The 14,839-nt window shown below is 40.6% G+C and overlaps 1 protein-coding gene across 2 annotated transcripts in view; it reads left to right on the top strand.

Annotated features, from left to right (window-relative positions):
• The window catches only part of ERC2 (ELKS/RAB6-interacting/CAST family member 2), an 819,922-nt gene that overhangs the window by 363,058 nt on the left and 442,025 nt on the right, over window positions 1–14,839 (top strand). For both annotated transcript variants that reach the window (XM_077325500.1, XM_077325499.1), the window contains exon 9: window positions 14,617–14,754. In XM_077325500.1, coding sequence (XP_077181615.1) covers window positions 14,617–14,754 — 138 coding nt within the window. The remainder of the gene's footprint in view (window positions 1–14,616; window positions 14,755–14,839) is intronic.

Here is a 14,839-nt window from a genome sequence, read left to right on the forward strand (position 1 = left end):
CTAGTTGGGAAGTCTGAATCTTTGAAGGACATCATACTGCCTACCTTTGATGAAGCTCAGTTGATCCATTCTGCTGACTTGGTAAAGAGTCTTGGGTTTATACTGTATCTAGCATTACTGCTGGAGAAGCAAATTATTGAAACTGCAAAAATTGCTTTCTTCCAACACCGTCAAGCCTAGAAGATGGTGCCTTATCTTGATCCAAACAACGGTGCCACTTGGTTACATGCCACGGTAACTATTGTAATGCAGTCTACATAGGTCTGCCCTTGAACTCAACTTGAATACTCCATTTAGTAGAGAATGACATACCTCAATGATTATCAGGAGCTTGAAGGGCATGCACTTTATACTGATTTTGTAGTCATTAAATTGACTGCTCATTTACTACTGGTTTCATTAGAAAGGTTGTATTCAATGGTCTAGATCAGGCTTTCTCACCCAGAGCATTGTGAAACCCTGGGGTTTCTTGACATTCCTGGAAGGGTTTTCCAAAAGAGTGGGAGTTAAATAATATCTAAATATATATTTTAAAATGCATTAAACATTGATCAGGTGATATGACCATTTAAGGTCATGTCAACCTGGACCCCTCTTTCAAAATGGCTAATGATGAGCCTGGAGGAGATGGGAAGGGGAGGGGCCTCAGGTGGGCGTGTTCACATCTATGCTTCCCAACCATGTTCTGCATGATCACACCACTTCTAGGGTCTCTCAAAGCCTGAAGAATGTGTCATTTTTTTTACTTCTGTGCAGTCCCAACTAGGACTGTGCAAGCCAGCAGTGGAGATGAATATTCCAAAGCTTTCTAGAAGACTTGAAGCACTAACAATCCTCTTTGTCCCTTCTGTCTTGTACCAAAGTTCCCCTACCCAAATGGGCACATGACAACATCAGGTGCTCCTCCTTCAGTTCTCTCTTTATCACTGCAGAGGCAGCAAGTGTTCTGAAATTTTTCTCAGGATCATTTTTTCATATCAACTCCTGTATGAAACCTGAAGGATCACCCTTTTTAGAAAATGTAAGGACTGTGGGGCAAAAATGCTCCAGAATAATAAGCATGACTTGTATCTGCTCTGTCCAGAGGAAGGACATAACACCTCAGCTCATCAGAAAACACTGCTAGACTTAACACCGTGCTCTGGGGAAAATGCATGCCCCCTTACCAATACTTAATCCAATAAACATCCAGCTCATCTGGAATGAAGGACCCATATACCCCCAGTTTTGTCTGTGTCTTCCATCCCAATGTCGAATCTGACTGATGAAATATTGACCGATGCGATGGGATTGGAGCCTCTATCTCTGTGAAGGAAAAGACGAAGCATGTCACTCCAGTTTCCTCTTGGCACCATCCATCATCTTGCACTAAAAATCTCCATCTCCTCAATACTGAAACTCACCATGGTCCATTATGCACGGCCGCCGAAACAGCGATTTCGGGTCACAAGGAAAACACGGAGGGGGAAGACACGAAGCAAACCAGTTATGCACGGGACGGGGTGTAACGGCAGCAAAATCCGGAGCAGCGGGCGTCGATGTGGAGCCAAGGGGAAGCAAGGCGAGTGTACCGCTGTGTCGGCAAGCGGGCGCCGCGTTGGAGGCAGACGCTAGGAAGGGCGGCTGCAGCCTGCGCAGGCACAGCCCTGGCGGGTCCGACAAGCACAGAGTGGGAGGGAGCAAGTGCTTAGCAAGCGGAGGTGGAGGGAGCAAATGACTCCACTTCTGCTGGACCCTCCTCAGCACCAACATGAGCTGCCGCCACGGATGCCGCCATCCTGAAGCTGGACTTTGGGGGGGGGGTTCTGGTGTCCGCGCATTCCCGTCCCCTTAGTTTGTTCCCAGTTTGCCCCTCCCCTTGTTTGCTGCCCCGTTTCCTCTGCCCCCTAGTTCGTCCCCTTTAATACTGTTTACCCCTCGCTTTTTGAGTTTGTCTTGCTGTTCACACTTGTTTGTATTACTGTTTTGCACTGTTTTATACTGTTTTACTGTTTTATAAAGTTTGTTTATTTGCATACACCCCCTCGCCTGTGCTGTCGTTTGTGGTAGGGGGAGGGTTTGGGGATTGGTGGGTGATCGGTGTAGTGGCCTCTGTGCCATCCCTAGATAGGGACATGCTGCCTTCTGTTCCCCACTGGTGCTATGTGCTCCGGCCCGCTGCCTGCGGTGCTCCCCTGATCCCCCTCCCCTTTGGGCTCCCCGGCTGCCTTTCTGTCCCCGTTCCCTTTGGTGCCCTCCTGCCTGCCACGGCGTTCCAGCAGCTGCTTCGATTGTGGCTCTGGCGCTCAACCCGGTACTCCCCGGTTATGCATGCGGCACCTTTGGCGCCGCTTCTGATTGGGCCCTGATCAGCAGGGAAGCTGCGGCTTCTTCCGCGTTTCGCTAACGCAGCTTTTTCAGCGGCCTGCATCAAATCCGCAGCCAGTTGCAGCCGGCACCGTGCATTATTGGTGATTTAATCGCTGCCATTCCACCCTGAATGCGTGCTATTCCCCCCGTGCATAATGGGTCCATGTCCTTAGTGCTGAGCATTACAGTCAAGGATGCTGTCTGGCCATGGATGCTGTCTACTTCAGTGTGGCCACCTGAATCACCTCAGTCTTCTGATGAGGAGGTATTTCAGGTGCCTCCATCACATGTGATTTTGATGCAACAGTTGCAAAATGTACCTTACCAGCCACGGAAGCATACCTAGCATGCCTTTCCTATGGGGCCCACCTCAAATCCCTTGGTGTTGATATCCTCCTATGTATTTGCCTCAATGAAACAATCAGCCCACATATCCATTTCTGTTTGGGTGGGAACACTCTGGGGAGGAGGGGGGATGCTCCCAGTCCATTGAATTGTCCAGGAAGTTTTAGAACTGTCATCTCTGCAGCTGGCCTGGTCCTGCACAGTCTTGTGTGTGCTGGTGCAGAAAACTCCTCAAAGAACAACTGTTACCGGTAAGTGCAACCCTGTTTCCCGTGTATGCAGTATGCAATGGCTGCTTTGCATTAAAATATGTTTATTAGTCTTGCTGTAGGTAATGATTGTTTTTACTATAGGTTTTTTTGCACTGGATAATGTACAACTACAGTTTAGTAATGGAAATATGTGGAGAGACAAGAAGTACATCAGCATTCAATTATATCGTATCTAAGTGTGTTGTGTAAAATACTATTTAGATTTTTATTAGTTCCTTGTTCAATTTACACATTAGAGCCGTGAATATCTTGGTGGAGGCTTAAATAAATACAAATGTAACTCCAACAGAGCAGACTTAGTGTGGCATGTCTTATTAATTTCCTGTCTCATGCATTCCCTTTGGAATTTTGACTTAAAATAACTAAAAATAGGTATGCCTCATTGCAACCAGACTCCTCTTGATAAAAGTCCGCCTGCCTTGGCTTTGTTCAAATTTATTATCTTGGATCTCTTTACTATGTCTTGTAGTATTTGGTTGATTCTCAAAAGGGAGCATAAACTCTTGGAGCAACTTAACAAGTCTCTTGTTCAAAGAGTGATATGTCCAAAAATGTTCTATTGGTGTCGTACATCATATGACAGTTTTGATACACCCTTTGGTTGCTACTTTTTAAAATAATTGCTGTTAGTTAGTTTGTCCTTGTGCAAGGGTTGAAGCTTCAGGAATGAATTCCTTGTTTTGCTTGGCTGTTTAGTTTTCAGTGAGACAAAGTAAGTTGATACCTTTTATTGGATTAGCATGTGTTAGTAAAGTGTACACATTTTTGCAGAAGCTGGAAACCTTGCACACTGTTGCCAGCAAAATATGGTCTTACAAATCACCTTATCTACTTTGATGTTCTTTCTTTAAAACCAGTATGGCAATTACATGGCAAACATTTAATTTCATTTTCAGTGGCTCAGGCACTGGGTAATAAATATATTAGAACTTCCCTGAGCATTCTGTTTACCTCCTAGGTTGTGATCTTAAGCATTCTTGCTTGGAAGTCTGTTTAACTGAATTCAGTAGGATTTGCTAAATGTTTAAGATCATTGTACAAGACTTTAAAAAAACCCAGAAATCAAAGCTATATGCTACTTTCCACCAATTTACATCCAGAAAGCAATATTACATGCTAAATAAATTGATATCCTAAACATCAGAAACTGGCAATGACATTTTGAGTAGAAACTTAGCAAATTCTAAAAAATTAAGACTTGATTAAATTACAAAAACAGAAACCAAATGAAAAATACAAAAAAAATAAAAATTAGTATGACTTATTTTGGAAATATATGTAGTTCAGTGAAACAACATCCTAACCCCACCCACGGCGCCGCGGGCGCCGCGGACTAAATAAAGCCGTAAAGGCTTGGGGGGAGGAGTTAGGGCGGGCTCTGTCCAGGATGAGGAAGGGTGCCCATTGGCCCCTTCCTCCGGACAGACCATCGGCGGGGCTAATCTCCGATTCCCACCCTGCCGCCAAGGGAGCAATTGTGAGCCGCGCGCAACACGGCTCACAGTTGCTTCCTTGCCGGTGGCCTGACGCGTCGGGAGGCGCAAAGCGCCTCCGACATGTCAGGCCACCGGCACGCGGGACATGGTGGCCTGCCGACTCACCGGCCATGCACTGTCCCGCTAGCGCCCGCTGTATTGTACGTACAGCGGGCTTGCTTACTAGTGGAAGTATAATTCAGATTATAATATCACTCATCATAATACAAGTGCACTTGCATCAATTCATTTGCCATAGCTGTCAGGGCAAATGGTTTATAGACAGTTCTGTTTGCTTCTATATTCTTATGAACTCTTCTCCCGTACCTCAGCCTGCCTTTTAAACAGGGCAAAGGGGGAAGCCAATCGTTTGGCATGCCTAGGCAGATATATGGAAGGGTTTTTTTTTAATTAGTACTGATTTAATTAGCCTTTGCTACTCAGTTATATGCTACCAGTGCTTCCCAAACTAAAAAGGGTGGGTAGAGAATCATGTTGGAAGCCCTGAGAACACAGGAATGGGGGGTGGACTTTCAATGTGCATTGGGGGTTAAGGGAAACTACAACTAACAGAGGGAGAAAACAGATTAACCTCTGCTGTCAGGAATTCCCCTTAATAGCAAGAAAATAAATAGCCACATCAGTCACAGGATATAAAAAAACTAATGGTGAAAAATTAGATAAAATATTTTATTATTCATTATGTCTCAAAAAATTCCATACTCATTTTGCAAAAAGCTTAATTAAGGGAATCTCTTCCTCTTTCAGTTGTTCATAAAAAAAGTTAGTAAGCAAACTGGAATAGCTTCCTTGGTGCATTGTTTACCTGGGTCTCCTAGATTGTGATTATAATCATTCTTGTTTGGAAGTCAGTTTAACTGAATTCAGCAGCACTTAGACCCCTTGCAAGGGTGAGTTCATACATAATTGTATCAGCCATTTGACCATCATGGAAACCACTTGGTGTGGAAGCAGCTATAGATACAAAAATAACAATATTTTCAGTTATCTTTATGTTAAGAACATGGTTCTTAAGAAACCTCATGAATCCGCTAAGCAGATTAGAACTTTCGTATTGGGGCTTTTCTACTTCCTTTACCTGTGGTAGCACATTACGGTCCTGAATTTCATTTCCTTATGAATAGCTTAAAGGAATCAGTGAAAATCACCTATCCTCCTCCAGTGGAAGTCCTCTTGTGCCAGTGAAACCAAACTTTAGGATTCAAGTCAAGTGTTTGTTTCAGAACTAGATGGTACATGGCAACCATTCTTCAGATCACTGCCATTCCACTCCTTCTTTATACATTGTCATCTCTTAACCTATTGGTTTATTTCACTTGTCATGCATCCTTCATTCTGCCTTTTTCCACATGCTTGCAGTATTTTTCCTATTCCTTTGCTCACAGAGTACCTACTAGATTCTTTCTGTCCTTGCAAATATATCTCACAAATACATTTTTCTCCATAAAACCTTGCTTGGGAAGAAATGACATATTCTGCACAAAATGCTACTAATTTTTTGTATGTTGATTTACATATCCATTTAGTTCACTGTTCCTTATTCTCATTTTTCTCATACTTACTTGCATTTTAGATTGTTAGTCTACATAACCTATGCTTCTCTGTGTTCCTCATAACATCTGCCATGCTGTTGTGGTCATGCAAATATATTAAATAACGACCATTTTGAGTGTATGATACAACTATGATATTTCTAAAGGCATTTTAACCATTGGCTCTTAAATAAAGTTGAAAGGGCCATCTGGGTGGTGCTGTCCGGATCTCCCCTCTGCTGTCTGGGTCTGTCCAGGCGTAGGAATCCAGAGGCAGCGGGCCAATCCCGACCGGCCCCTGTTGTGCCCACCTCCATCAGGCGAGCACCTGCTGCTTGCCCAGCCTCTGCAGCAGAAGGTTCCTCGCCGCCGAGGACACCACATGCCCACTTCGCACCCTTCCCATTCCTCCGCCACGACCCCAGCAGCCAGCAGCAGAGCCCAGTTAAGTTAAGCCCCGGCAGATCCTGAGCTGCGCCACCGCCAGGGCGGAGGGAAGCCTATCCAATGCAATGGAGCCCCTGGCTGCCCAATAGAGATAACAGAGAAATGAGCTTTCAAGAGTCATGTCTTCAGATATGTGAAGGGAAAATCAGATTCGAGACTGATTGGCATGGCAGCCAATTCCTCCCCGTTCTGCTTTCAACCTCATTTCCTTTATTGTATGAATTAGGCCATAGATACTGAAATGTCCCCCTGCCCTACCACACATGGGATAGTCACAGTACACCTGTGTCCACCCTGCTCCTTCTGTCTCCTTTTTTTTTTACTATTGATAAAATGTTATCTGCCGATATGCTTCTTTCACTGTTGCCCCTTAGAAGAAGAGCTGGATTTTTGCACCCTGCTGTTTACTACCCAAAGGAGTCTCAAAGCGGTTAAAACCAATAAAAATTTCTGTCACTTTAAAAAATAATTTTTATGTATACAAATATTTATATTCCACCTTTCCTCTTAGTTCAAGGTAGCTTGAATGACAATGCATTTGTCCTAATCCTGTGAGGATGATAAAGTTTTAGAAGATCACTTGATTCAGCCATAAAAATCCCCTGGATCAGTAACCAGGAAGTCAAGATAGCGGTCTGTACGTGGTTCCTGCTGCTGACTGCATATACTGCCAAAGCTTCATATCTGATTCTTGCTGTTTAAAATGGAACCATGTCTATGGTCTTGGTCAGCTGTTGGACTTTGCTGATTTGATAGTACTGATCACATGTTTGGAAGGAGGGGGATGACTTTATTCTACCTGCTTCTCCAAATAATTAAGTACTATCAAAGCTGAGCCACTGAATATGTATGCACAATATTTCGCAAGTAGCTGCATATTCTTTGGATCATAACTATAACCATGATTGTGGGAACCATTATTTAATACACACAGCTCACCAAATGCTACTGCCTTTGTGCCTATCATAGAAGAAGGGTGGAAATAATTTACCTGCTAATTCTATAGATACATCTTTTGAATGACCTACATCTATCTGGTCTATTCGGTGCTGGCTGGGGAATGGACCTTGTGGTATATTCAAGTAGCCAGTATCTGCCCGTCTCTTGCTATATACAGTGCAAAGATCTATAGTGGCTTTTCTTACCAGCTTAATATTTTCTGTTGAAATCTGCTGTGTTTGTTTAGTGTTTCTGAGTGGCCGGGCATTAAACACAGCATTTTGTTTAATCCTTAAAACAACACTATGGTGGATCATGTTATCTGTAACTATAATAGAAGGCCTAATGGCTTTGGGGCTTCACAATTTAAGGGTGTTTGTTTGTTTGTTTGTTTGTCCCAGTTCTCTCAGAGCTCTCTTAGCCTCACATCCCTCACAGGTTGTCTATTGTGGGGAGAGGAAGGGAAAAGGTGCTTGCAAACCACTTTGAGACTCCTTTGGGTAGTAAACAGCAGGGTACAAAAATCCAACTCTTCTTCTAAGGGGCAACAGTGAAAGAAGCATATTGGCAGATAACATTTTATCAACAGTAAAAAAAAATGGAGACAGGAGCAGGGTGGACACCGGTGTACTGTGACTATCCCATGTGTGGTAGGGCAGGGGGACATTTCAGTATCTATGGCCTAATTCATACAATAAAGGAAATGAGGTTGAAAGCAGAACGGGGAGGAATTGGCTGCCATGCCAATCAGTCTCGAATCTGATTTTCCCTTCACATATCTGAAGACATGACTCTTGAAAGCTCATTTCTCTGTTATCTCTATGCCACAAGTCCCAAAGGTCAGTCCTCTCCCACACTCAGTGAACATTCCAAACCACACTTTCTTGACACCCATCTCTCCACTCCCATGCCCTCATTTACCACTGTGCCACCACAACCCCCCGTACAACACACACATTCAACCCCATGTCCTTACAGACTGGACAACTCCTCCCCTTCCTCTTCCCACCACCAAGCTCTAGCACCCATTATATTCCTGGGCTTTGCCCTTAGTTTCATAATATGGCAATTGTAGGAGTAGGTCAGAGCTGATGGCTTGCCTGAGGCATATACTGAGTTCCTGATGGATGTGAGATTGGAAGTCCTGAGATTTTGATTCATAGTTCTTTTTCCTTTTACTTGATTTTAGGCATTTAAAAAGGGACTTAAATTCTATATAGAACAAGTTTATGTGAAAAGAAGTTATTTAATGTGGAGGTGGAAGGGAAATTAGGGATATTTTTAGCCTATATTTTATCTATTTTATTCTTATTTCCAGGTTTATTGTAAAGCCTTATTATGTTAGCTGCCCCCAGACTCTATGAGGGGTGGAATACAAATTAAATAATTAATAAATAAACAAATGTCAATATGACACCAGTTAGTTCTCTTAATGTGCCACAAAGTAATGTAGTCTAGAATAAGTTTTAAAATGCATGCCACTTTTTAGTAAGTAGAACTGAAAATGTTTTTGAATGATCAGCCGTGTTTTTGGTAAACTTTGTTTTTAATTAGTAACATAACCAGTCTTGGATTCACTTTGCTCCAACTTGTTTAATTCGTTCCATAATCTAAAACTAAATTTTGAAAACGAACAGAGAAACTGAGAACCAAAACTAATCAACTTGAAAATCAACATGTTCTCAATCTTTACTTTAGTGTCAGTTACATTAAAAAAATTTATAAAAGGAAACTATGTTTAATTGTATGTATTAAGAAAGTTTCATTAAAAGACTGTTCAGAAAATTCTAGTTTTATTTTTAAAGTAATATTTAAAACATCCTTTCCAGTATTGGTAGTCGTGCCATTTTGTTATTAGCCTTGAATTTCCAGTGCGCTGTCTTTAAAAGCTGATAATTCAAGTTATTTCTACTTAAATATCTACAGAACATAAAGCTTGTCTGCAGGTGAGATTTAGTTTAATCCTTTGAGTATTTAAGAAGCATTCCAGAAACATTTACCAAAAAAGGGACAAGATTAGCACTTGAAATTTTATTGACAGGATGTGTAATTGAAAAGCATGTATATGAAAGGTTTTAATGATTTTTGATAGATATAGTGGCAGTTGTAAATGCAGCAATTATATTCATCTATTCAAATACCATAGGATTATGTGAAGTCATTTTTGTTAATAGGTAATGGTACAATATCACTGCAGTTTTAACAGGTGGAGATTACGCATTAATAGTGCATGCAAGATTTAGCTTGTCTGGTCTTGTCAGTTGCATGAAAGACAGAAACGAAACATTAGCTTTATGGTGAATGTATAAATACACAATTTTGTTTTTTATCAGAGTAGAAAGTCTTTTGGCACCTTAAAGGCTAACAGATCAAACTATCTAGGGGAGTGGTGAGCTTTCCCTTTATGGATATCTTCAGGCAGAGGCCGGACAGCCGTCTTTTAGGAATGCCCTTTCAACCCTGTGATGTAAAATGTATTATGGCATTAGACGTTTATTTATTATTTATTTAGATTTTTATACCGCCCATTTCTTTGCAGCTCTGGGCGGTTGTGAGTAAAAGTTGTGAGTAAAAGTCTACTCTGTCAGATGCATGAAGGGTTGCAATCATTTTATCGAAAGATTTATATCCAAAACTTCAAACATCAGAATGGGGGAGGGGAAGTTAATGCAAAGAAAATCAAGAAGATCCCATTTCCCAGGGCACAGGCATGTTTTACTACATGAAACAGCTACAATGAAAACAAAATAGAGTGAAGAGTAAGCAGACCAGTTAGAAATTGTGTGCATCGTCTTAAGTGTGGATAGGGTTGCCAAGCAAATTCTGGGTAGGAAATGAACAGGGGTGTGGACTACACAAAGGCAGGCTATGGCAAACCAAATATGAACACAGCATTCCAAAAGCTGCAATGTCACTTCCAAGTATGCTGATGCAGTGCTCTAGAATTTCCCTCAAGCTCTGTGGTTTTACTATAGACTTTTTGTAGAGTCCTAGAGTGTTGTACCAACACAATGATGTTATTTCTGAAGCCAAACCAGAACGGATGTTGTGGTGTTGGCATGGCATGTATTTCCCGCATTTCCCCCCACTCTGCTGACTGCTGGCATGAGGAGCTGCAGAGCTGGAGGCCATAATTGTTGATTAATCAGCATAGTGGGATAAATCTACACATAACCTTACTATGAGGGATTGTGTATTGTGTAGTATGGCTTTCAGTTTGCAAGAGCTGAGTATGACTGTTAAAACAGGAGATTTGGGGAGAATATTAATTCATAGGTTCACTATAAATTGAGAATTTGTTGACAGCGTTTAATACATACCAACTAATGATTCTAAGAACACTTGAACAGCAACAATTATTCCTAATTTTTGTTTCCACATGTAGACTACCACAACTAGTATTTAAGTTAAAAACTATATATTGGTTCTTAGCTACCGATAAGGATGGAAAGATAAGGTAAAAATATTTTAATGCAATAAAAATAAGTATTGGTTATGGAAGACTTTCCACAAAATAGAGTTTATCAGTACCATAAAAGTGAATTCTCTCTCTCTTTCCCTCTGTGTGGTATATGCACAAGGATGCATATATTTAATAGTTCTGAAATAGGATTTAGGACTTTAATCCTAAGGCTTTTCCATCTTCTGAGAAAGGGAATGATGATTTTATTTATTCCTCCTTTATGTTGCAGACCACCAGCTTTCTACCCACAGTTTTTGTTGTTGTTATGTGCGAAGTCGTGTCCGACCCATCGCGACCCCATGGACAATGATCCTCCAGGCCTTCCTGTCCTCTACCATTCCCCGGAGTCCATTTAAGTTTGCACCTACTGCTTCAGTGACTCCATCCAGCCACCTCATTCTCTGTCGTCCCCTTCTTCTTTTGCCCTCGATCGCTCCCAGCATTAGGCTCTTCTCCAGGGAGTCCTTCCTTCTCATGAGGTGGCCAAAATATTTGAGTTTCATCTTCAGGATCTGGCCTTCTAAAGAGCAGTCAGGGCTGATCTCCTCTAGGACTGACTGGTTTGTTCGCCTTGCAGTCCAAGGGACTCGCAAGAGTCTTCTCCAGCACCAGAGTTCAAAAGCCACAGTTTTAGAGAGGAATAATTTTGGAAGAAATTGGAAGAAGCAGGAAAGGCTGCTATGAGAAGTGGAGGTGGTCAAACTACCTTCCCCTGTTGCAGCTCTGCTCATTTTGAACTAATTAAAAAATCCTTGTATAATTCCTGCCTTTTCTAAGCACGGTGATGGTTATACAATTTTATTAGCAAATAAAGACAACTCTTCAAATATGGTTTCATTTAAATATGAATTGATTTGCCATTGGAATTTGAAATACTGGAGGATTGTTTCTAAGAAAATCTTTGTTAAAAAATAAATCCCAAAAATAAATCCCATTCTAGTAGATACATAATAGTAAAATGATGATAGCACCTCAAGAATAGCATCTGGCACCCACAAATAAAGGCTCATTCACTTTGAATACCAGTTTTAAATGGTAATCAAAAACTGAGGAATCTGGAGGGTTGGGGTGGGGGTGGGGGAGGGAATTGGGTTGTCTCCCATGTTTGTAGAAGAATCTCCACTTCCATCCATAGCCCCATTGTACATTTTTTTAATGCACATGCTGGGGAGGGGACAGAGGTTTGATCTTAGATACAGGATATGTCTAAAAGCATCTGTAAGCAACAAGATAGCTGGAATCTATTTAATAAATAACATCAACTAAGAGAGTATGATGAAATTAATCTCTTTCATTCTTGATGCCCTCCCAATAGCCAAATCTTCTGAGAAGCCATTAGGGCAATTGCGTCTTTCAGTGTTCTATGATCTACAAGCTGCGTTGGAAAAGATATATTATAAAAATGCCTGTTTGCTGCCCACACTGTGCATCTAAGAAGAGCATTTTGCTAAATGTACCATTTGGGAATTTGCTTTTTTGAATAAGACTAGAGCTATTAAAATTAGTTTTTAAATGGGAGGAAATAATGTAAATACAATGGCATGCAGATAAATAACAAAGAGATAATAACTGGGTTTAATTTGGGTGTCTGGAGTGCGTACTCTAATCTGATTGTAACAAAACAGCGGGTCCCTGCTCTGAATACTAATTACATTTTTCACTATCCTGTTCTGTATAAGGCTTTAGCTTGTTGAAATAAAATGTGCAGTGGCTTCAGTATACCACAGGGTGTCATAAGGTAGTTGTGAGAACCTTTATTCATGCTGTAGAAAGAAATGGGCATGCTACCTTTTCCTTTGAACCACCAGCTTGTACCAGATTTGGAAGTAACTAATACACACACTAGAACATAACAAATTCTTAACTTCTAGGCATGTATATTTTTTCAGTATTCCCATAAAATATAAACACATCCACAAAAACATTCCAAATATTTTTTCAGTGGGGTACTATTCCATCTAATATATTCTTTATACAACTTACATATTTGTAAAATGGAAGCAGTGATTACATAATATCAAATCTGTAGGTGTCTAATGACTCCAGATTAAGGTTGGGGTTTTGTTAGTGGGTGAGAAATACTTAAAACATCCTAATTTTCTCACATATTTGGTTGACTTTCCCCCTTCTTCCTTCTCAATACCAGTCTCACAATGGCTTGCTGTAGCAGTGCATGGCCAAACTTCTTCAGAAGATCTCACAGCTAGATTACATAAATAAATAAGTCACATGGCGACAGAAAAACATAACTGAAATGAAAAGTTATTTGGTTGTATCTTCCATACACTGGCCAGATTTAGTGCAAGATGGAATTGTGTTTTTCTCTGGAATGCTTGTTCATTTGATCTTTCCTCACAACTTTTTGTACTGTGCAACCAGCATTTGCAAGTGCTGTATAATCTGATCACCAAGACATAGGTTATTTGGACAGTTGAACATTTCCGTTTGTTATTAATGCTGGGTTTGTTTCATATTGTTTTAACATTGCTATTATTTTATATAAGCCACCTCAGCTGTCTAAATAGGTGCTGTGATAAAGAGTAGTTATATACTATCATTAAGGTGACCAGATTGGTCGCCTTAATGATAGTAAGGTGACCAATCTGGTAGTAAGGTGACCAATTTGCCAGGTACCCCCAGATGGAGGGACATCTGGGGGTACCTGGCAAATTGTACTTATGTTGAAATTAAAAAATAAATATTACAATACTACTTTTGCATTCTGTGCGTTCTATGCAACTTTTTGTTGCTCCATATAGAACAAATTTTTAATTAAGACCCCCCCCCCCCCCGGTCAATGGTGTTATGCTGTACCAATGTTAAAATCTGGTCACCTTAAATGTAACCTATATCAGCTTTAAGGGCTTTGAGAAAGTAAATATTGTGAAGAGTGATATATTTTTATCCTACATGAGTAACTGCAAGTTGAATAATAAACAGTAACAAATAATGCTTTATTTGCTCATTCCTGCTTTTGATTTAAAATCAGAAGTAAACAATGATGACACCTTTCCCAAGTCTTATAAGCAAAGTAAGCCTGTGAGAGCTTGTGCCGTATAAAATCTGATGCAATAATCACAGCACACGATATCTTGTTCCTAAAGTTGACACTGTGAACTGGCTTTTTGCCTGCACTAAATTATTAGTGCTGCTGAAGCTGCAATCAGTGAAGCTCAGGCTACCCTGTGTGGCAAGCTCAGAGAGATGGATATTGGCTGCTAATGGCATTTTCACCCACTTTGCAAGACTTCTTTAAATAGTCATCCAAAGACAGCATTGCACCCCAAAAAACTGTTAGTGGACAAAAGGATGTTAATGTTACTACATCAGCTTCTCTTTGAATTACTCCATATGAGACTGCTGACTGATGGTTCAATTCTAATGTTATAATTGTAATACTATTATGTATTCTCTGGTGAGTTACATACTGTCATGTGCCAGCAATTCTCTTTAGTCATTTACATTGGCCAAATTGGACAGTCTCTATTAAAAGCATAAATGAACATAAGTTAATACTAGTTTCAGATTATACCTTTAGTAATAACTTTATATTTTAAATTTAAATTTTATTTACTATTTATCATTGGTAAATCAGGGCAGAATTCTAATTTCAGGCCTAAATTTAAGCTGCTGGAAAGATAGGGAAGAAATTTGCAGTGGCAGGAAGCAAACAGCCAGCAATATATGCCTTGATTTGTTTTTACCAGGACAATTAGAGAATCTGCCTCTTCTGAAATCAATGATGCATAATGTTTGTGATTTTTTTTTTAAAGATTGAAAATCTTCAGGAACAACTTAGGGATAAAGACAAGCAGCTGACGAACCTGAAAGACAGAGTGAAATCATTACAGACTGATTCCAGTAACACTGACACTGCTCTAGCAACATTGGAAGAAGCTCTATCAGAGAAGGTAGAGTCTAGCATTTTACATTTTGCTTTAAAGGGTACTTCAGATGTTTGAGGTTTTGACTCTTTTGCACAAACTACTTCTTGTG

The sequence above is a fragment of the Paroedura picta genome, chromosome 3, assembly GCF_049243985.1.
Source record: "Paroedura picta isolate Pp20150507F chromosome 3, Ppicta_v3.0, whole genome shotgun sequence".
In the NCBI taxonomy this organism is placed as follows: Eukaryota; Metazoa; Chordata; class Lepidosauria; order Squamata; family Gekkonidae; genus Paroedura; species Paroedura picta.